Source organism: Panthera leo, chromosome A1, assembly GCF_018350215.1.
Source record: "Panthera leo isolate Ple1 chromosome A1, P.leo_Ple1_pat1.1, whole genome shotgun sequence".
In the NCBI taxonomy this organism is placed as follows: domain Eukaryota; kingdom Metazoa; phylum Chordata; class Mammalia; order Carnivora; family Felidae; genus Panthera; species Panthera leo.
In genome coordinates, this window is record NC_056679.1 from 12,107,192 (window position 1) to 12,132,052 (window position 24,861).

Genomic DNA, 24,861 nt, shown 5'->3' on the forward strand with positions numbered 1-24,861 from the left:
CAAAATTCATTTGCTTTTTTTTTTTTTTTTCCTTTGGGTGCTATTTTAGAATAGAAATTCAAATTCAAGTTATTTTTTAAAGATCAGGTTACTCAAGAGTGACTTAAAATCCATTGGATTTAATGATTTCTCTGGGTAGACCAGGATAAAGAGCACTTTCTTTCGACTCAAAGATGTTTTCTCTGCTTCTTCAAAATATACTGTGGCTTGACTTGTTACATATTGGAGATGTGAAATGAAAAAAGTAGTCAACGATCTTATTTTGAATTTCCCAAGAGGATCAATTCACTGAGGGATAGGGAGGGTTTTCAGCGACAGTGGTTATTAGGAGCCTTGATTTTGGAGTCAGCCATGCCTGAGTTTGAAACTCCGTTCTCCCGCTAGCTTAAAGATCATGAGCAAATGACAACCCGTTCAAGTTTTATTTCCTTTGTCTAGAAAACAGAGATCCTACCTCAATGGATTCAATGAGATCACATATGGCAAGCACATAACATAGCTCTTCGAAAACAGTAAGTGCTCAATAAAGTACAGCTTTATTTCAGAACTGAAGTGTCCAGTCTCATTCCTACAGAGGGAATAGCACATGCTAGTCGTAGAACACGGAGGGAGCATAGTGACTCTTAAAACTGAACGAAATTCCTTGTGAGCAGAGAGAAGTGTAAGTGGGAGGGATGGTATAGAGGAGGCAGGCCCCGCATCTTGTTACCACACTCCACACGACCCCTCACCAATTATGAAATGAACCTGCCTGCGGATGAGCACATCTTCCAGGGTACTTGGAAATAAAATGCTATGGAACAGGATGAAGCAAAAGACATTTGGCACGGGCCCACGGGTTCTTTTCTGCATTCGCTTAATCTACGCATCACTGTGGAGTACTTGAGACTGATGGGGAGTGGACACTTACGACTAAAGAAACTTCTAAAAGATGACCACAGAGAAGGCATTTTATATCTTTCAGCAAAACTCTTTGATCAAAATGAAAACAAAGTGAAATGGTGAAACAAATGGACCTCAGCCTGGATTTATAATGGGACTTATTTATGATGGTTATGATGAGCTGGGATATTTGGAAAACGAACATAGATGGTCGGGCATTTCAGAATTTTGCTTGGGTTCCTGTTGTTTTTAATCCATGAATGCAAACTTCTTTTGTTAACATAAACCATGATCTTAGTAAGGTGTAGACACCTACCTTTTTCCTTTGGAAGTTCACATCAAGTTTCATTGAGGCACACTTGTTCAATGTATGCAGTCGTCTGAAAAGAAAGAAAAAGGTGGTGATTGCTACCACTAATAAGCCTAAATTTTCTTTTCAGATTGATTCTCATTTATTGCCAATGAAGTTGAAAGTGTAGAAATGAAAAGTTATGTCCCAACGAAGTACTGTACCCACTCAAGGTATGCTATGCAAAGGGTCCCGTTGGCTTTCCAGCCTACCAGTCCCTACCCATCCCCTAATCTAAACCCAGTCTTTTCCTGGCTTCCCTCTCCTTTCCTGGAATGCATGAACAGTCATCTTAGCCCTGCTTTCACCAGCCCCTCCATTCATTTGCCACCTCGATCATGCTAGTCCCCAAATTCAGATCAACTTAACCATCTGTCCTCTCCCCTACTCTTGGGCTATTGGGTATAAATGGCAAGATAACTCAGTGCTGAATTATATATGTGGCAGACTAAATTGTGTCCCCAACCAAACTCGTATGCTGAAACCCTAACCCCCAATGTTATTGTATGTGGAGTAAGAAGTAATTGAGGTTAAATGAGGTCACAGGAAAGAGCTCTGATCGAACAGAATTGGTTCCTTACAAGGGGAGACACCAGAGAGCTCGCGCTCTCTCAATGTGCCATGTGAGAACACAGTGAGAAGGTGGCTGTCTGCTAGTCAGAAAGAGTGTGCTTACCAGGGACCAAGCCCTGCTGGCACCTTGATCTTGGACTTTCCAGCCTCCAGCACTGTGCGAAAATAAATGTCTGTTGTTTAAGACACTCAGTCTGTGGTATTTTGTTATGGCAGACCGGGCTGACGAATAAATACATTTTGATTTTCATCCTCAGCTGGGCTCTGAAAATTGCTACTCAGCATTCCTTTCATTTTTTTGTCTGGTTGGCTCCCAATCTCAGATCATGAAAAATATCCCAGTCCCACAACAGAGAACTTAGCCACTGCTGCCAATGAGAAAATATAGCTGAACATAAGCTATCAGACATAAATTCTTTTAATAATCCTTTCCTTCATCATAAAAAAAATGATGTTCCTCTTCTTTTTCAAAGCTAACCCTTTCATCTTGTTTTTTATTTCAACATCCACCACTTCTTCTGGGACCTTGATACCTCATTTATTCCCTCACCTCAGCAAATTCTCTCGACTGCTTTCTTCTCTTTAAGCTTATCCCTGTCTTGAACAAATTGACTAACCAATTAGTTAGCTACCTAAATCACCATAATCACACAAACAATTTTCCCCTCAATCCTAATCTTTCCATCAAGCAACTGTACTAACCTACCCCAATATTCCCTTCCTTACACTACTCAACTGCCCGAGGACAGTCTCAATATTCATTCACTCTTCAATCCATTACAATGTAATTTCCTGAAATGCTCTTGCAAATACCTTTACTAGTTTACTTTATCTGATTACACTTTAAAAATCATACTTATTGAATGCATATGGTTTGAAGAGTCACACATTACCCCTCCTGTCCTTTTTCATCTATGCCTCTTTGGGGGCAACTCTTCGCCCATTTCTTTTGTTGGCGTTTACCTCTAACAACATGTTTATGCTGTTCTTGATTTTTCAGTACAAATCATTATTTATAGACTTTATTCTCTGCATGATGATTTATTATTTTTTTTTTTACTACCTGTCTCCATCCCTCACCTACCCCCCATTCGTACACTGTATCTTTTATAATTATAGTTATGTCATAATTTCAGTTTTTGGATAAATCAGTATTCAGTGTTTATTATATTTATTATTGACCATGTAAATGCTGTTCACATGTATATCACACTCTGATTATTTTGTCTTCCATTCTCAACTTTTCATTATCCTAGGAGTTAATAAGTGTCTTGTTTATTTGTTTCCTTAGTTTTCAATGTATTTATCCCTAAATTCAAACTCAAATACTTCCTCAGCTATCTAACTCCCTAAGTGTGTTACTCTAGTAATCTAATTTCCTTGGTGACGTCTCTCTCAGAGCCTTCTTACCTGTTCTAGTTGGGGGTTTGCTGCCCTTGTTTTTAGTTTATTTTATTTTACTATCATGGGCTGAACAGATTTCTCAGCACTCAGATTCTCAGATTTTTCTTGAGTGTGTTTTCTAATATGCTGAGGCTGAGCTACAAAAGAGGCCTGAGAACCTCAATATTTAGAACATAAATATCACTGTCACTGAAGTTCCCATTTTCACTTGAGTGCCTCACCTTCAACTATGTCTAGTGTTCCCCCAGCCTAGGGAACTTCTGTTGTAGCCTCTCTAGGCAATCAACTTCTAGTTTTGGGCTGATGGTGGGGAAGAAAAGTCACCTAGATATAAACTGGGGGAGTAAATCCAGGGCTCTATCTACTTTAAAACAGAATTTCAAACAACCGTCTTCTTTTTAGCCTCCCTTAAATGTCAATCCCCATTTTTGAGCTTTTTAGGATTATTGTAGTACAGACTGAATTTATGACTTACTTCACTGACCACTTAGCTTTTATTTCTTGGGCTTGCCAAGTTCTCTACTACATCATTTCTGTTTCTCTGCTTTGAAAATTTTATAGTTGTGGTGTCTCTCTTTGTATGGACATCTGCTTTTGTAAAGGAATGCCTCTCTAAATCAGTGGGAATTTAGATAGCAAGAAAATTCAGGTGTTCAATCTCCTATCTTTGATGACTCCTTTTGTATTCTGACTGCTCTGGCTTTAAATTTTCAGCTCAATGAGTTTTGGCAATTTTAACTACCCTCAAACAAGGTAAAGAACATTTTTGCACATAGGAACGTTCTCTTGTGCTCCTTTACCATCAATTCTCTCCTCACCACCACATCCCCTCCTACCTCCCTCAGGGTCATCTTCTTTCTGATTTCTATCACTCATAGACTGATTTTGCCGATCCTTGGTTATCATATAAATGGAATCATACGGTATGTAGTTTTGTGTGTCTGGCTTTTTTTTTTTTTTTTCACTCAACACAATATTTTTGAGATTGATCCATTTTATGGAGTATAGCAGTAATCATTCCTTTTAATGGCAGAGTAGTTTTCCATGGTATAAAGACATACAATTGGTTTATCTACTCTTTTGCTGGTGGATATTTAGGCTATTTCCAGTTGTGACTAATGCTTTTTGATCACCAAATTCCATATCTTCTTTTTAGCAAAGACCTGTTTGTAGTAATGGGCAATAATCCCCACTCTCCATTCCTTGAAACTTTTCTCTTTGGCATTTAAGATTATGAGTTCCCTCATCTCTCTAAACACTATCTCCTTCCTGTCACCAAGTAGTACCTGCCCCTTAACTATTAATATTTTCTAGGATTCAGACTATAGTCATTGCTCTTTTTATTCTGCACGAATATACTGACATATATTATCCCATCTTAAAATAGACTCTGATGGTGTCCAATCTTCTTTCTCTTACCCAGATACCTCCCTTGAGCCCCAGAGTCACATTTCTAACTACTCATTAATCTCACCCATTTGTGGGGTTCTGCTGACCCTTCAAACTCAACTTTCAAAACTGAGCTCATCGTATTCTCTTCCAAACTTGTTTCTGATACTTACTGTCTTATCTTGATTAAGAGCATCACCAAGTAGGCCAGCCAAATGGAGTCATCTTGACACTTTTCTTCTTTAAGGTCTGTATTCATTTGATTACCAAGTCCCGTCAATTACATCTCTGTGGTATTTTTGAAATCTTGCCTCTTCTTTGGCCCTATTTTGGTGCCTTCTCATCTTTTACCTAAGTCAGGCAATAGCCTCTTAATTGGTTTCACTACCAATTCAAATGCTTTACATTAAAACCAGTTCTATTTCTCAACTTTTTCTCATGTCACTCATTTATTTAAAAATATCTGATGACTCCCCTTATTTTCAGCCATCTCCAGTTTACCCACTGACTACACATTCATTAGTGTCAAATATAATAAGCAACCCTGGATTAGAAACTGATCATTTAGTCTGAAGCTATCTTTAGCATGGGCTTGGCCTTTGCTCTTATAACTGACAGCCTATCTTTTTGGTCAGTTCCACATGTGTCCATTGCTGCCTAAGACCTAAGAGTGGTATGTGAGGTAAATTTTATATATACATTCTCATTTGGATATATAATGAGGTACAGAAGAGCTTCAATAAGTCGATGTTGCTCATCTGGCAGCTCTGTAACAGGTTTGTTTAGGTAAGGATTGCTTGTCATTTACAAAATTTACTTTTCTAACAAACTGTTCTTCCATCATAGGTTGGAATCACAAACAAACATTTTTATTCTGTGCAAAAGTTTTTGATCTCCTACATACACAAAAGCCATCAAAGGGCTCATCCTTTATATGTCACGTGCTTGAATATGCTTTCTACTTTTTGACACAAACAAGAGGTCAATTTGTTATTTTTCTAAAGCTGGAGACTCAAACAAACTAGATTTGACTACCTAGATTTGGGTCCTTTTATCTCCCCTGAACCCAGATATTTGCCTGCACTTTAAGAGTTGCTCCTCTTCTTGGAAAAAAAAATATTTGTAAAACCTGTATCTTGTAAAGGACTTGTGCCCAGAATACATAAGAACTCCACAATAAATTCCATAATAGGTCAAACAATCTTGAGTTTTTAAACACGCAAAATATTTGAACATACAGTTCGTTTTTTAAATGTTTATTTTTGAGAGAGAGAGAGAGAGAGTGCACAAGCAGGGAGGGACAGAGACAGGGAGACACAGAATCTGAAGCAGGCTCCCGGTTCCAAGCTGTCAGCACAGAGCCTGATGTGAAGCCCGATGAGGGGCTCAAACTCACAAACTGTGAGATATGACCTGAGCCGAAGTCAGATGCTTAACCAACTGAGCTACCCAGCTGCCCCTGAACATACAGTTCTAAAAGAAGATATTCAAATGGCAAATAAGCACATGAAAAGATGCTTAGTGGTCATGGGAGAAATGCAAATTAAAATAATAAGACACACTGGAATGCCTAAATTAAAAACACTGTCAACACTAAGTTTTAGCAAAGACATAGAACCACTGGAACTTCCAAAAGGATACAGCCTCCTTGGAAAACAATTTGGTAATATCTTACTAAATTAAACATATTCTTAGAATATGACCCAGCAATTCTACTCTTAGTTATATCCAAGATAAAATAAATCGTACACCCATACAAAGACCTGTACTTGAATGTTCACAGCAAATTTATTCAGAAAATAGCCCCAAAGTGGAAATAACACAAAGGTCCCTTAACTGACAAATGGAAATAAAAACTGTGGTATACACATATAAAGAAATATTCAGAAATACAAAGGCACTAACAACTGATACATGCAACAAAATGGATGAGTCTCAGAGGCATTATGTTAAGTAAAAGAAGCCAGACACAAAGAGCACACGCTATATAATTGCATTTATACAAAATTTTAGAGAAGGTAGAACTGCAGTGACAGAAAACAGTTCAGTGGTTGCCAAATGTCAGCAACAGAGAACTTTTTGAGATAATGGAAATGTCCTACATCATGATTGTGGTGAATGTCACATAACTGTATACATTTGACAAAATTCAACAAATTGTAGGTTTTAAGTTGGTGAATTTTCTTGAATGTAAATTACACTTTTAATAAAGCTGAATAAAAAACACTGCAAGTGAGTGACATCGGTGGGAATGGTGGAATAAAAGTCTTCAATGCTCTGTTCCTTTATAAAAGTAAGAAGAATATTGTCAATAACTGTCAAAATCAACTTTTTAAGAACTCTGGAAAGCAATAAAGGCTTGCAACCATCCAAGTACTGTCTATTTAAGAAAAGTGGTTGAATCTACGTGGGAACAGGGAGATTTGAGGCATCTGACCTTGCCCTATTCTCATGTTTCTTTCCTCAGCTCTGCAAAAGCTTTGAAAAACAACAGCATCACAATCAGGGTACCTATGAAAACTGGCAGCCTAGCAGCCACTGGAGAGGGCAGAATGGGCTTGGCTCCCCAAAAGCTTCATTATTAAAGAACTGTCATTATCTGAGCTGCCTGGAAACTGCCTGAATGGCCCCCATTCACAGGGCTTATCTTCATTTAACCTGACTCTGAGCTCATCACTGAGAACAGTTTCCCCCCCAGGGTGTTTGTCAAAAACAATCAGCAGCAATTATTTAACATCATAGCTGCCTGAACCGCTGATAACATTTGGGCTAAACAAGATGTGAACCAAAATGAATGAAAAGGATAGCTGCAAGAATGAGATGTCCATAGGGGACTTAGAAAAGTTCTAACATATTCTTAGGAATCTAGAAGGCCAAGCACATATGAAGAACTGTGTGCATACCTAGAAAAGGCATAACAAAGTCCTAATTTCTCACCTCCACTCGGCATTGTTGATCTGCACAAGCAGGAAATAAAGGTTAAGGCAGAATTATCAACTTCCTCCTGGAACATTGAAACCATAGCCCAATATGCACAAAGAGCCCTTGATAAAGGCTGGGAGACATACTGGTTCAAGGCATTTAAGGACAGTCCTGTTCAATCATTTGCTGACCGCTAAGCTAACCAAGTGGAGACTTCAGTGGTAATATATAGCAAAGTATTCAGACTTCAGAGAATTAGCTGAGGAAAGTCACTGAACTATAGCCACAACAAGGGAAGTCACTAAACTATAGCCACAGCAACAAACCTTGGGGAGAGGATATCTGATTTTGAGAGTTGCCACATTATAGTGTTCAAAATTTCTGGTATTAAACAAAAAATAACAAGACAACACACAGATTCTAAAGTTTAGATGGAGAGGCAAAAGACCCAGAATAGCCAACACAATATTGAAGCAGAAGAACAAAGTTGGAGGGCTGATACTACCCAACTTCAAGACTTACTATAAAGCTAAAGTAATGAATACAGTATGCTATTGGTAAAAGAATAGAAAAATGGATCCATGGAACAGCATAGAGAGCCTAGAAATAGACCAACACAAGTATGGTCAACTGATCTGTGACAAAGGAACAAAAGTAATATAATAGAGAACTGATAGCCTTTCAACAAATTTTGTTGCAACAACTGAACACACACACACACACACACACACAACACACACACACACACAAACACAAATCCATCTACACGCAGACCTTCTACTGATAGCCTTTCAACAATTTTTTTGCAACAACTGAACACACACACACACACACACACACACACACAACACAAATCCATCTAGACACAGAACTTCTACCCATCACAAAAATTAACTCAAAATGAATCACAGACTTAAATGTAAACACAAAATTATAAGATCCCTGGAAGATAACATAGAAGGAAATCTAAATGACTTGAGGTTTGGTGATAACTTTTTAGATACAACACCAAAGACATGATCTATAAAATAAATAACTGATAAACTGGACTTCATTACAATTAAAAACTTCTGAGAAAGACATTGTTGAGTGTATGAGAAGACAAGTTATAGACTTGGAGAAAACATCTGCAAAAAACATATCTGATAAAGGACTATTGTCTAAAATATACAAAGAGCTCTTAAAACTTTAATAAGAAAACAATCAACCCAATTAAAAAATAGGCAAACAGTCTGAACAGACACTTCTCCAAACAAGACACACTGATGGCAAATTAAAATAACCATGAGATAACACCATACACTTATTAGAATGACAAAATTATAAAACATTGACCACACAAAATGCTGACAAGAATGTGAAGCAACAGGAATGCTCACTCACTGCGGTTGGGGATGCAAAATGGTACAGCACTTTGGAAGACAGTCTGACAGTTTCTTACTGCCAAACATACCCATACCATAGGACTGAGCAATCACACTCTGGTATTTTACCCAAATGAGTTGAAAACTTATGTACATATAAAAACCTGCACAGGAATGTTTATAGCAGACTTATTCATAACTGCAAAAACCTGGAAGCAACCAAGAAGTCCTTCAGTAGGTGAACGGATAAATCAACTGTGATATATCCAGACAATGGAATATTATTCAGTGTTAAAAGAAACTGAGCCATCAATCCATGAAAAGACATGGAGGGACCTTAAATGCATACTACCAAGTGAAAGAAGCCAATCTGTGAAGTCTACGTACTGTGTGATTCCAACTATATGACAATCTGGAAAAGACAAAACTATGGGTACATGAAAAAGATGAGTGGTTTCTAGGAGTTAGGAGGGAGGGCTGAACAGTCAGAGCATAAGGGATTTTCAGGCTGTGAAAATATTTTGTGTGGTACTATAATGGTGGATACAAATCATTATACATTTGTCAAAACCCACAGAATGTGTAAGACCAAGAGTGAACCCTAGTGCAAATTATGGACTTGGGGTGATGATGATGTGTAGGTCCCACACTCTGTGTGGGATGGTGATCATGGAAGAGGCTGAGTATGTGCAGGTACAGGGGTGTACAGGAACTCTCTGTACTCTGTCTTCCATTTTTTCTGTGACTCTAAAATGGCTCTTTTAAAAAGTCTATTTTTTAAAGACAGTTTTTGTTAGATTCATTTAACGATAATTTTATTTATCTGCCTTTGAAATTACCAACGTAATGTGATCTCCATTTCCTTTGCTCTCCATCCACTTGCTCATTGGTTCTCAATCCTATCTACAAAAGTATCATCATTGAAGACCTCTTAGAAATCCTGGATACAATTTCAAATATCATACCCACAACCATTCAACTCTTCCTTTGAAAATGTGTGTGTATATCAAATCAGCATGTTGTGCACTTTATATATTCTATAATTTTATTTGTCAAATATGCCTCAACAATGCTGGGGAAGAAAAATACAACTGATTTGTTAAGATGAAAAAAAAAAGACACAAGGAGAGAAAACACTCTTTATGGTGGTCTGAAAGTAGGCAGACAGTTCCAGCACGGTGCAGCATCAGCCTGTGATTTATTTTGCACAAGGTAAAAGAAACTGGCTAGACTCTGCAAGAATACAAAACGGATGAAACACATATCCTCGAGAGATGTGAATGCCTCTTTAGGGACTGGCCGCCTCAGGTAAAAGAACATGTCACATAACAGAAGTATCCAGAGCACTTTATCAAAACCCCTGTGAAATTCTGCTATGAATGAAGCCCATCTTTGTTCAGGACATGTATTTAGCATCGGTATTTGTCTACCTCTAACTTCATGGTAAGTAACATAAAACCCTTCAGATAATCTGAGTTGGTCTAGCAGCGGTTTCCTGAAAAACTATTCCTGCAGGAGTAACAATCTTGATTATAAAATTTATTTTATCGGCTGCATGCACAGTGGGTCTTCTCTGGGTTAGAGCCTCTTTTGAGGCACGAACCATAATTTATTCATCTAATCTGAATTAGGCCTTGCAGGAAATTTTACACACGATCGTTTCAGTAGGTTTTTCTTTCTTTCTTTTTTTTTCCTTAAAGTTTTATTTTATTTATTTATTTATTTATTTATTTATTTATTTATTTATTTAAATGTTTTTATTTATTTTTGAGACAGAGAGAGAGACAGAGCATGAGCAGGGGAGGGGCAGAGAGAGGGAGACACAGAATCCGAAGCAGGCTCCAGGCTCCGAGCTGTCAGCACAGACCCCGATGCGGGGCTTGAACTCATGAGCCGTGAGACCATGACCTGCGCTGAAGTTGGAAGCTTCACTGACTGAGCCACCCAGGCGCCCCAGTAGGTTTTTCTTTCTTAACTGAACATACTTTGTTTATATAGGTCCAATCAGTGATTGATTTTAAGTAGTCGCAACAGCCTGTGCAGAGTCAGAATAACAGAATTATTCTTCCACACTGAATACGACAGGCTAAGGACTGCATCTTATTGGCATCCCTAATGCCTAGCACAGGTGCTGGCTCAGGGCAAATCTACTCAGTGATTTTTGTTCTAACGAAACCTTAGAGCTTGGCAACCTCTGGGGACAATTTGGTCTGACCCTTTTATTTTTAAATGAGGAGAATAAGGATCTGAGACGGCCACTCGCTCCAGGGAGCCACGTATTAGTTAGCGGGAGAGCTAGGACGAGGACTTCTTGACAGTGATGTCTCTGCTCCTGCCTATCCAGGAAATGAGAGCCTAGTCCTGCACCTAGCAGAGGCTTTTGAACAAATGGTAGTTTCCTTCCCCTCTCCTTTATTCCATGCAAAGAGAAAACCCATGACACACGATGAAGCTTGTCCACTTTGCACTCTGAGCAAACTAGATTTCTGTTTTAACAGAAGCAAAGCAGTTTGATCCTTTCAGAAGAATCTGAGTATCTGATATCACTGCAGAATCTGTGAATTGCTGTCTTCAGAATCCTTGAGAAGGCCAGTACATGAGTAAAGGGGAGCTAGAAATCTCATTTTAAGAGTGAAACCTGGGGTTCTAATGGGAAAGAAGACAAGAAGTCAAGACTCTTTATCCAATAGTGCACTACGTACCAGGAGCAAGGGTAGGTGGCAGGAATGCAGAGGCGAATAAGATGTGGTCCCTGCCCTTGAGGATCTCACGGTCCCGCGTGCGATATAAATTTCACAAACAAGAAGCAGCTCACTTCCTGAGTGCATAAGGACAAAACCTCCCAGAGGAGATAATATTTGAGCAAGCCCAGGAAGGACTAGGAGAAATTTGCTGCTTAGGCTAGAAGAGTTACAGGCAAAGCAAATGGGCATTAAATAGCACGCTTCAGTCTAGGACTCGTAAGTATGTGAGTGGGGATGTCTGCAGAGAAAGGCAGGGGCTAGATCACGAAGGACCAAAATGAGTATGTCAAGAGTAATCTGTGAGTGATGGGGAGCAACTGAAGGATATTAGACAGGAGAGGAACGTCGTTTGATCGCACATTACAAACGTAAGCGGTGGCAGGGTGGAGAATGAGCTGAAGAACATTAGGGCATGTTTACGATAGTTTGGGTGAAAGATGGCAAAAGGGAGTTGGAGCCAATGAAGATTTGGTCTTTGATAGGGAAGGAGCCGAGGAGGAGAAGTAGAGGACGACTCCCAGATTCCAGGCTTTCTCACCGTGCCACAGAACACAGAAAACAGTGACTTGGGGAAGTCAGCGGGGAGCTGGGCAGGAGAAAATCAGAAGTTCATGTTTGGATGTGTTAACTGTTAGGGGCCTTTGTGATGTCCAGACCCCCTTGGGAAAGCTGGGCATCACAGTGACTTACACACAAGATACATAATAATTGAGCCAACCATCCTCAGGGAATCCAGAACCCTGGAAACTCCAGCGTGTAAGGCACAGGCCAGTGGGAAGGAGTCAGATGTGGAGAAGGTGTGGTCAGAGACGTAAGAGGTCAACAGAACTAGCTGAAGGCCGTGTCCTAGAAGTCATGGAATGACCATCATGGAAAGGAGTGAGTGGATGGTTCTTTTTTTCTTTAGTTTTTAAAGATGTTTTTATTTATTTATTTTGAGAGAGAGAGAGAGATAACATGCATGCTAGCAGCAGAGGGGCAGAGAGAGAGGGAGAGAGAGACTCCCAAACAGGCTCTGCACTGTCAGTGCTGAACCCGATGTGGGGCTCGAACCCACAAACTGTGAGATCATGACCTGAGCTGAAATCAAGAGTTGGATGCTTAAGTGAGTGAGCCACCCAGGTACCCCAGTATATGGTTCATTGTACTGAATACTTAGGCCGGGGAGGTGATGTACAGCTTAAAATGTGCCTTTTTTAAAGTTTTGTTTTGAATGTTTTATTATTTATTTTTGAGAGAGAGAGAGAGAGAGAGACAGAGCCCGAGTGGGAGAGGGGAAGAGAGAGAGGGAGACACAGAATCCAAAGCAGGCTCCAGGCTCTGAGCTGTCAGCACAGAGCCCAACGCGGGGCCCGAACTCACGGACCGAGAGATCATGACCTGAGCCGAAGTCAGACGCTCAACCGACTGAGCCCCCCAGGCGCCCCTTAAAATGTGCCTTTTGGATTTAGCAGTTACCAAGGGCAGTTTCAGAGAAGCCTGAGGGAAGAAGGCTGAGGGGTAAGTGGACTCAGAGAAAGTGAAGACAGACCATGAACACAGTGCTCTTTTAAGAAGTCTAGCTAAGAAGGAGAGATGTGTGGTATTTTCTGGAGAAAAGGAATAACTCATCATGACATAATATTCTCTTCACATGTAGAAGCAATAAAATCATTCCCGAGCTGACAGGTTATTTTCTTCCAGGTTCCAGTTCAATGTTACAAATATTCACTTCCTGCTCCACACAAGGCCACGAAGCACCCACGCTACACTCCTAAGATACAGTCCCTACTGTGGAGCACTTAGAAGCCTGGCAGAAGGTCCTTCCGTTGAGGCCCAGCTAGCCAGAACCAGAGTGGGGCGGGGTGGTGGCCCGTGTCAAATCTCGTGGTGCTTAGACTGCTCTGAGCACACAGGAGGAGAACCCCAGAGACGACGTCCAGGAGGGCAGGACGCGGGGGCCGCGCAGAACACGGAGGGCTTGCTGGGAGGGCTGGCGATTTGTGAGCAGGGAATGTGCCACGAGCATCTGAGGGTGATGGGAGGGTGGTCTGGGCCGTGTCTGAGAGGGTTCTTCCACTCACAGTGCAACACAGGCCTGCCTGGGAGACACAGGAGGGCCCTCTGCCTATGGATGTACAGGAAAGCAAAAACCAAAAAACCACAAAACCAAAAAAACCCCTTCCCCTCCTCACATTTTAGATTCATATCTTACAGTTAAAACTACCAGACTTTTGAGGTCTCCCATGCTGATTTAATGGCCAGTTTCCTGTGATATTTCTAATATTCCTGCCAAAGCCATGAAAGGAGTGACAAGCAAAGGTATGAATTCGTCTCTAACATGTGATTCTGGTTAAAGCCTGCGCGGCCTGAACTTCTCACCCTGCACTCAAGTGTCAGGGGCTGAAGGTATCTGGCCCCGTCTGCTTAGGAGTGTTCCGGGCGGGGCCCTCAAAGACGGTCCGAAACAAAGTCCCCGAGACTCGTCCTGACCCCAGGAATCAAAGGTGAGGGAGAGCAGGGGCTCCTCCTCTCCGGGCAAGGAGCACAGGGCCTGGGAAAGGTCTCCCCACAGCCCTGCAGCTCAGGAGTTCACAAAACCGGCTCTGCAGAGCAGGATGGGTAGCTGTGCCAGACAGACAACTGCGGCATGTAGCTCTGCAAGGGTGGGGCCTTTCAGAAATCACAGGCCATCCAGCAGGAGGGCTTTATGGCGTGTCAGGGAAAAAGCATACGGTCAGAAGTCCACAAGCGGCTGTCACTGGGCCACCGCTGAGGCAGTGAGGGCCGGGCCCCTCTGCTCTGCGGAGCTTTTCACCCCTGCTGCTCTCCCACCAAGCGGTCACGCTGTCTTCTCCGGCCCATCGACCCACACACAGCTGTTCCTGGATAGTAGCTGCAGTGTGGGAGGAAACCAGTTAGGCACGGACAGATCTAGCTACAAGAAGAAAAATGAAGTATGTGTATGCTGTCGTCGGGGAGAGAGGATGTGTGTATGGAACTGTGTGATTTGGAAAGTAATTTTTTTTATTGAGATATAATCGACCCATAACACTGTGTTCGTTTTCGGTGTGCAACCTGATGATTTGATGTGTGTATATGTTGCAAAATGATCACCGCAATAAGTCTAGTCAACATCCACAGCCACACATGGTGACTTTGTTTTCTCATAACGAGAACTTTTAAGATTTAGTCTCTGAGCAGCTTTCAAATATACAATGCAGTATGGTTATTGTATACAATACAGTTATTGTATACAATACAGTCACCAGGTTGTACACTCCATCCCCAGAAAGCAATTTTAAATCACGTCCTCTAATGATCAAGGACTCAAGGAAGAGTGTAAGGTCCACTGGCAAATCAGTAAGGTTCAACAGCCCAAGAAAAAGAACTTCAAAAACAAAAGATGCAGGTTTTCTTGGACTTCTTTAGTTTGCAGGATTTGATTCAAGTTTTAAATTCACACATGCCTGCATTGGAAAAATCAGATGGGGTGTGCTTGGCCTTTAACTGTTCACAACAACTGCTAATCCAGATAATTTCTCTAGCGAGAGCTGGTCCAAGTTGAAGCAGGGGTCACAACCAGAGGTGTCTCTGAGAGGTTCAAAGGAAAGCAAAGCAAAACCAGGCCAGGGGTAACTGGCGGGCCTCACTCTGGGCCCTAGCATTGGCTCTCAGCTCCTTCCCCAGCCTGTCCTCCACCACATGGGCCCCCATCTTTCAGTCACAGTCCTCTTCAGCTCTCCTCACTGTCCTTGGGGGACATCACTCAGTCTCAGGACCTTCATGCCTGCGTACGTAGATGACTTTGCATCTCTGTCTCCGGCTGTGGTCCCTGGCTGGCTGCAGACCCGCGCACCTGACAGCAACTCCTCTGGTCCCAGCCCCTCAGGTACCTCAGCTCACCACACCTTCCCGGGCTCAGACCCTGGCCAGACTCCATGGCTGCTCCCTGCCTCAGGGAAAGGCGCCACCACCCCCAGCTGCTCCAACCGGGAGGAGCCTGGTCACCCTGACTTCCGAGCTACAGCACCTGTAACTCCTAGGTTCTTGTACGGATTAAATGAGACCAATGTATGTTACCAAGCAGCAGTAGACACTCACTAAATGTTAGCCACCGTCATCTGTTATTTATCTGGCAAAGCCAGCCACTTTTAAAAACATTGTTAGGGGAGCCTGGGTGGCTCAGTCGGTTAAGCGTCCGATTCCTGGTTTCGGCTCGCATCATGATCTCACGGTTCGTGAGTTCGAGCCCCACCATGGGCTCTGTGCTGACAGTGCAGGGTGGTCTGCTTGGGATTCTCTCTGTCCCTCTCTCTCCGCCCCTCCCTTACTTGTGTTATCTCTCTCTCTCTCAAAATAAATAAATAAATAAAATATTTTTAAAAACTAAATCAACATTGGGGCGGGCGCCTGGGTGGCTCGGTCAGTCAAGTGTCCGACTTCGGCTCAGGTCATGATCTCGCAGTCTGTGAGTTTGAGCCCCGCATCGGGCTCTGTGCTGACAGCTCAGAGCCTGGAGCCTGCTTCAGATTCTGTGTCTCCCTCTCTCTCTGCCCCTCCCCTGTTCATGCTCTGTCTCTCTCTGTCTCAAAAATAAATAAATATTAAAAAAAAATGTTTTTAAAAAGTAAAAAAAAATAAAAACATTGTTAATGTTTTTAATAATGCAATACAAAATATCTAATATATGTAATTAAAAAATAGCAACTCTCCCCTCAATCTGTTGTCCTGTTTTATGGTTTCTTGTGTGTTCTTCTTGGAAGTTCATATACGTAAAAATCATTTTGAGTAGCCGGTTGGAAAAATTTACACAAGAGACCATTTAAAAATACAAGGATCAATGCTTTTCATATATCTGTATTCCATCTACATCTATATCCGAAGTCCCCTATCTCTGACTCTGGCGTGTCTGTACCCCAGGCCTGCCCTATACTATGATGGCTGTGTGCGGGACGGGGGTGGGGATAAAGATATCTTTCCTGCACACTAATTTACTTTAAAAAAAAAAGCTAAAAGTTCAAAATAGGCACAACAAAATGTCATGTGTTCTTGTCTGGGTAATCCTGACTGGTCTTTTAGGGTCATTTTTCCAGGAAGCCCTCTCTGAAACGCCTTTCCCTGCATCCGTCCTTACAGCGATCATACCATTTGTCCAAGTAAATCGCCATTTACTCGCTTCTCAACCTTGGCACAACTGGCCTCTGGAGCCAGACGATTCCTGCTTATGGGGGCTGCCCCGTGCACTCTAGGAGTTTCGGCAGCACCCCCGACCTCCACCCACTGCATGCCAGTACCATCACCCAGTTGTGGGGGGCAAAAATACGTCCCTGGATGTTGAGAGGGGGACAAGATGCTCCTCCCCTTCCAGGCTCAGACCACTTCATTCGCCTGAGACCTGAGGGCGAGGATTCTGTCCTACTGGTCTCTGTGGCCCGGAGCGGCCCTGAAGACGCAGCGATGGAACAGAGCCGAAGGAACAAATGAGAAGGGGCTGGCTACTCTCCTGACAGGAAATCACATCTCCTCTCTTCACGGAAGAACAGTGTGCTTTCAACTCTTATTATTACTTTTTAAATTTTTTAAAATTAATTAATTAATTGATTGATTGATTATTTTTTAAATGTAGTTCCATGAAGAATAAAGTAGAGATGCCACCATAATTTCTATCCTTGGGATTTATGAGTCAAACTCAGGATACCATAAGCAACACAGGCATGTTTGCAAAAATTACCTTCAAAGGAAGATATGGAAAGTATTCCAAGTTGTATTTCACAAGAAGACCTCAGCTCTCCTTAAAAACTCCAGAAGCAGCCTGCCTGGCTTTGAATCCTAGCACTGCAATTCACTAGCTGAGTGGGCCAATTATTTTATACCTCTGTGCCTCAGTTTCCTTGCCTATAAAATGGGAATCATGTTGCTGAGAGCCTACTTTATAGAGCTGTTATGGAATTAAATAACTACATATTTGTAAAGTGCTTAGAGTAGTGCCTGGTACATAGTGAACGCTTTGTAAGAGTTTTTTAAAAAATAAAATCACCACTCACTGGGATTTGTATTTTTCTTATAGCTCAGAATTTTAAAGTGGGAAGTGACCATGATTATCCTGTATCCTTCCCTCAATGATTTGTCCAAGGTGTCAGTCCAACTAATTGTCACATATTATTATATGACATAACACAATACATAATACTGTACATTTTCTGTGATAAATATTCTAAAAGGGAAAATATTTAAAATATATCTCAATATTCATAAAGACTACCATTATTTAATATTATTATGTTATGTAACATACTCAAAGATGTGCATTTGTGTGTAGAGGTAAATCATAAACCTCATTTTTGTCAGCACTCTCCCTCACCTGCTGCCTGCTGCACACAAAAACCAGGGTCATTAATTATCCTTTTAAATACAAAGGGCAGTGATAGACGCACTCTATCATCTGAATCAATTCCGTATCTCCACGAAATGGTACCGAACAAGGTAATGCCCTGTTTTATACATGATACAATTAGCTAGTATTTATTAACATAAGTTACGCGGATGGTGTACTGGCCTAATACTAAATTAGAAGCTCAGAGATCACTTGAGCATCAAGGCCCTATGTTATCGGTCTGAGCGAATATCGTAAACCAAAATGCTAATAGAACATATTATCCTTAAAAATCTCATTTAGGGACTTCAATTTGCTGCAATTTGCTTTAAAGGTGACAAACTTTTCAAGCTATTATTGACACCTTGGCTATTCCTACATTCTGATACAGTTAACAGTTTCATCTAGTTCATCTAAGGTACTTAGATTTGCAAATATCTTTTCGTTGCTCACAGGGGAAAATATTTTTCAATTAGGAATCGAATCAAAGAACATCAAAACAAAATTATAACTGTGGTTGCTAAAATGAGAAGCTGCACTACTCTAATTTGCAGTAACAAATATTTACAGAGCGCCTACTATGTGCTGGGACTGTCGGACGCAGAAGCAATGGTAAGGCATGGTTGCCATCCTGGAAGTTCACACTGCCAGCAGACACAGCAAACCTGTATAGCGTTCGAGACCGAAACCTGGGAGCTCCACATGTATGTGTTCTGGGCCACGCATGGGTCCTCCTTGCCATCAATACCCTCAGTACGATACGTTTTCCCAACCGATCAAAAAGTGAACTCTGTTCAACAACTCACTAAGTGTCATTAGGACCCAGGATTAACTGTCTGTCTACACAGGTGAGACACGTCCAGAAAACCAACGGTGAGTAAAAATTCTTGTCGTGGGTAACATTTGCAGGAGTCTTTCAGCCCTCCTGTCTTCATTTGTTTACCTGGCAGAAACCTGGCAGAAACCTCTGGCTGCGGTTTCCTTTGTGATCCTGCATTAGCTCTGAGCTTCAAATATGCATGACAAACGCAAAGCTTAAAAATAAAATAGGAGACCAACTCTCATGCTGTGTCTATAGTGTACCAGTGAGAAAACGTATAAAATCCCGACCCCTTACTGCTCTCCAGGCATCAATCATTACATTCCATGTGAGTGGGCGAGTGTCTAATTAACCACTCATCGATCTCAAAGTTTTATAAGTGCTGTCGCTCCCCGCAGGCTGGAGTTCTTCCTTCTGCCTGCGTTCCGCTATTTGCTACCTTGGCAATCGGTGTCCTGGTGGAACTTGTAATGAAGGGAACAAACTCCACACGGGTCCCCTTTAGCCAAGCCACCGCCGTCTGCCTCCTTACTGTGCCTGCTTCCTTTGATCCACCTTGCTGGGACTATTCCTTTGGCCTCCATTCCACCCACCACTCCTACGCCCCAAGAACCTCAGCTCACACACTTGCAGCCAAACACTGTTCTTACCTCATAATATTTTTGGAGACATAGTTATCATAAGACTGATTCCAATTATAACAACCTCCTGCCACTCTCGCCATTTTTACACAAGCTGGGCCCCTGTGAAGAACACCGTGCTGTCTGGCATTGCTGCACTCGCACGTATTTATGCAGCAACACCTTTTGGGGTATGTCTGCGCAGGTCCTGCCGTGGGCTGCAGCGGAGAGGGCTCACGGGCTCTACAAGAGAAGGCTTCCTGATTTTTCTGGCTGACACTAATAGCACTATTCAGAACTGTCTATCTCGAAATGATTTCACATTCATTGTACTAAGTCATCTCTATAATGTGTCTGAAAGGCATTTTTAAAAATTTTATTTATTTATTTATTTATTTATTTATTTATTTATTTATTTATTTATTTTTAAACGTTATTTATTTATTTTGAGAGAGAGACACAGAAAGCAAGCAGAGGAGGGGGCAGAGAGAGAGGGAGACAGAGAATGCCAAGCAGGCTCTGTGCTGTCAGTGCGGACAGAGCCCGACGTGGGCTTTGAACTCATAAACTGTGAGATCATAACCTGCGCAGAAACCAAGAGTCAGATGCTTAACCAACTGAGCCACACAGGTGCCCCATGAGAGGCATTTTTTTTTTTTTTTTTAAGAGTCGACTTTGATGGAAAAATCCAAAACTTAGTCAAGGCATCTCAGATCACAGGCAGCAGTGAATAGATAAGGATTTACCACCCAACTGTATGAGATGCAAAGATTGGCCCACTTAGCCATGTCAGCAGTAAACACAGCTGAACAATCAGAGATAGTCTTTGCCCCTGCAATCCTGTCTTGAAAATATGTACTATAATTTTTATTTTTGGTTTACAATGTAATCCTTTATTTATATTTCAAAATAAAATTTTAGATATCTATGATGAAGCTACTAGGAAGTAATGAGTGAATTTAGAAGGACTATAGAATCCAAGGACAATATATAACAAAAATTTACATGATGTTAATTGAGCAATTGGAAACTGAAATTATAAAAAAAATCTGTGCTATTTGCAATAGCACCACAAAACATGAAATTCTTTTTTTTTTAAATTTTTTTAAATGTTTGTTTTTGAGACAGAGAGAGACAGCATGAACGGGGGAGGGTCAGTGAGAGAGAGGGAGACACAGAATCCGAAGCAGACTCCAGGCTCTAAGCTGTCAGCACAGAGCCTGACGTGGGGCTCGAACTCACGGACCGTGAGATCGTGACCTGAGCCGAAGTCGGATGCTTAACTGACTGAGCCACCCAGGTGCCCCACAAAACATGAAATTCTTAAGTACTTTTGAGGATGTGTAGTATCCATATGTTGAAAATCACAAGTCAGGGTTGAAAAAAAATCAAAGGAGACCTAAATAAATAAATACATTGTATTTATAAATCAGAAGATTCAGTACTGTTAAGATGTCAGTTCTCCCCAAACTGATCTATAGAGTCAACATAATCCAAATCAATATTCCAGAGGGTTTTTAAAATAGATATCAACAAGATGTTTTTAAAATTTATATGAAAAGGCAGAGGAACTAGAATAACCAAAACAATTCTGGCAAAGAAGAACCAAGTTGGAGGATGTATATTATTGGATTCCAAGATATACATAAAGCTAAGTAATCCTGTGTCATATTGATGAAGGATTAGACATACAGATAAATGGAACAGAATAGATAGTCTAGAAATATATTTACACATACATGGCCAATTGATTAACATTACAGGTGCAAAGGCGATTTAATGTGGAAAGTATAATTTTCTAATATGGTGTCGAACCAATGGGACATTGATGTGCAAAAAAAATCTTGATCTATACTTTGTACCTAATAAAAAATTAACTTTAAATGGACCATTGAATTTGATGAAAACATAACACTAACATCTCCAGAAGAAAACAAAGGAGAAAATAGTTGCGACCTTATGTTAGGGAAAGGTTTCTTAGGACTAAAAATATGGAAAAAAATGACAAACTGGATTTAAGCAAAATTTAAAACTTCTGTGAAAGACACTGTTAAAAGATCAAAAAGACAAGCTACAGACTGGGTAGAAGATATTACAAAACCCATATCTGACAAAGGATTTATATCTAGAGCATATAAGGACTTCTTAAAAGTCAAAAATAAAAAAACAAACAACCAAATTTTAAAATGGGCAAAAAGACTTGAACAGACACTTTACCAAGGAAGATACAGGTATGGTAAATAAGCACATGAAAAGACATTCAACATCATTACTCATTAAGGAAATGCAAATTAAAATTCTAATGAGTTAATAACTGTAGACACCTATTAGAATGGCTACAAACAAAACAAACAATACATGCCATGGGGATGAAAGGCATAGCATAGGGAATATAATCAATGGTATTGTAATAGTGTTACATGGTGACAGTTAGTAGCTACACTTGTGATGAGCATGGCGTAATGTATGGACTTGTTGAATCACCATGCAGTACATCTGAAACTAATGCAACGTTGTGTGTCAAGTATACCTCAATAACAGACAAAACAAAAAGTGACAGCACCAAGTGGTGGCAAAGATGTGGAGCTACTGGAATTCTGATACATTGTTGGTGAAAATACAAAGTGATATGATCACTTTTGAAAAGCCTGGTGATTTCTTAAGAAGTTAAGATACAGTTATCAAATGGACCCTGCAATCCCATTCCTAGGATTTTACTTAAAAGAAATGAACACTTATGTTCACACAAAACCCTGAATATGAATGTTTATAGTTGCTTTATGACCACCAAAACTGATGACAACTCAAACATCCTTCAGCTGGTGAATGGACAATGTCGAATGCCATACGATGTAATACTATCCAGTAATGGTACTGATTGATACACCAACAACGTGGATGAATCTTAAATGTAGTACACCAAGTAAAAGAAGCCAGGCTCAAAAGGCTACATATTGTTTGATTTCATTTATATGGTATTCTGGAAAAGGCGAAACAACAGGTACAAAAACAAGATCAGTGGTTGCCAGGGGTTTGGGGGGAGGGCTAGAGGCTGATGATAAAGGGGAACCAGGGAATTTTGGGGGGTGATGGAGCTGTTCTTTATCTTGGTTGTGGTGGCAGTTACATGTCTACAGGCATTCGTCAATTCTCAAAAACTGTTCACTCAAAATAGTGAATTTTAGTTTGTACGTTTATATGACACTTTGACTTAAAGAAAGCATATGGGGAAAAATGATAATGCAATATAACATAATTAAGATACAGAAATTATTTTTTTTTTAATGCCAGCTAGTAAAAGTCTCCTTGGTTAACACTAAGAGGGAAAACTCAGAAGGAAGTGCTATTGGAATAGTTCTGGTTTGAGTGAAATCTCCTGAGAAGGGAAATGTCTTGCTTGGGGTGTACCTCCGACATCCTGAAGAGAAAACACTTCTTTTCCAATTCATGACCTTTAAAAAGTTGCAGTCAAACCATCCATTCCTCTCATAAACGCTCACAAAGGGCATTTTGTGCCATTTATTTTGTGCCATTATTTGTTTTCTAGTCCAAATAGCCTGTTCCTCTAATTTGTGATTTCAAGAGTTCTTTGCTCTTTTACACACTTAAGCAAACCCACAGTACTATTTTCCTTAAACATTCAGAGATCAATTCTTAATGCAAATCTATTTTTTCTTCATATAGGAACCACAGAGCAGATACAAAAATATGTATGTCTGAAGACTCAGAAAGTCTAAGGTTATTTACACACTGTCCCAACATACCTTGGTCTCTCTTATCTTTTTTTTTTATCTTTAGCTATTTTTGACAGCAAGGGAGACAGAGAATGAGTGGGGCAGGGGGTGGGGGCAGAGAGACAGGGAGACACAGAATCTGAAGCAGGCTCCAGGCTCAGAGCCCGATGCAGGCCTCCAACTCACAGACCGAAGTCGGATGCTTAACTGACTGAGCCACCCAGTCGCCCCGGTCTCTCTTATCTTGAAAAAAGTTTTGCTCATCATTGCTTTCTGATTAAACTACCATCCTTCTATGTCTATGCAGAATGTGCTAGAATGAACACTGGATTGAAAACTGTAAATACCGCGTTTTAAGGTCAATTCAACTCCTAACTAGCTGTGTGGCCATGGAAAAATGACTCACCTCCTGTAACTACTATTTATCTCCATCCCTGACCTCTCTCCAGGGCCTTCGTTAAGAAATTTCAAATTCCTACAGACACATACTGTCTCTCATGCAGCATTTAATTGTTCATGGATACTGGTTACATTGGCATCATTTCCTATCACTCAAATTACAATTGTTACTTATCTGTTCATGTATTCATGCTTTATTTCTTCAACTAGACTTCTCCAACCAGATTATAAATCCTTTGAGGAGAGGGAATTCCTCATTTACATCTTTATTTTTATCTAGCATCTATCACAAAGACTAAATATTTCAGGTTGCTGATATAATCACTTGAGCTTATATCTTCTAGTTTGCTCATATAATCACTTGACTTTGCAAAAAATACAGCCAAGTTTGACATACTCATGGAGTTTTTCGGGACCTACTCTGTCCACTCATGCTGTGGCCTCCCCTGCTAACCAATCCATCCCTGACCCTAATCACCACAGTCTATGGAGTCATCTTAGTTTTTTCATGGCACTGAACAGTCTCTGAGTTAACATCTCCCTCTTATTCTCTTTTTCTCTCACTGACTCTCTTTTTCTTTTTCTCAATGTATTTTCTGAAGCCTCTGACTAGGATTTAAGCTTCATGAAACCAGGGACCAATCATACTCACTGTGGTAGAACCTGGACCCATGCCTGGCATATAGTAGGCACTCAATAAATACTTATGATGGAGTCATTGAACTTGCCCCTCACTACAGTGATACCTACTGGAGACTGCACAATTGAAACTAACAAAAATATTTCACCTAATTTACCTGTAAAGAGGTTCTACAAGGTCCTTTTCAAGAAACTCATGATCATTCTTGACAGCCACAATGTTGATGGGAAATTGGGAATCTGAAAAAAGAGAAAGAGAGAAACAAGGGAGATTATGAGTCTTGTTTTTATCTGAATGGGCACCAATATCTTTCGACCACCATGTTTCTGTACACATGACTGGTCCTGGCAGTTGCTTTCCCATCATTGGGTGTGTTGGTAATGTTTAAGATAGTGGGCAGTTTTAGTTTTATCAAATAAGTGCTTTGAAGGATATAAAAGAAGTCCTTGGATAGGAGTGAATATTAAGTGCCTGCATTTTTGTGGTTCATCATAATCACAGACATTAGCCTATCTATATGAAGAGTTTTTATACTCTCACACTTAACATCACTGACTTTTATCTTGATCAGTTCATGAAACACTTAATTTGGGAGATTTTTTTTTTCTTTAGAAAAGAAATTTCCAAAAATACCCGAAACTCAGTGGCCACAAAAGTGTTCTTTTG

At 40.6% G+C, this 24,861-nt stretch overlaps 1 protein-coding gene across 4 annotated transcripts in view; it reads right to left on the reverse strand.

Annotated features, from left to right (window-relative positions):
- Positions 1-24,861, reverse strand: part of STARD13 (StAR related lipid transfer domain containing 13) — a 235,944-nt gene that overhangs the window by 35,216 nt on the left and 175,867 nt on the right. For all 4 annotated transcript variants that reach the window (XM_042950897.1, XM_042950627.1, XM_042950724.1 and 1 more), the window contains 2 exons: positions 24,353-24,434; positions 1,199-1,262 (listed from right to left, as the gene is read on the reverse strand). In XM_042950897.1, the coding sequence (XP_042806831.1) occupies positions 1,199-1,262; positions 24,353-24,434 (146 nt within the window). The remainder of the gene's footprint in view (positions 1-1,198; positions 1,263-24,352; positions 24,435-24,861) is intronic.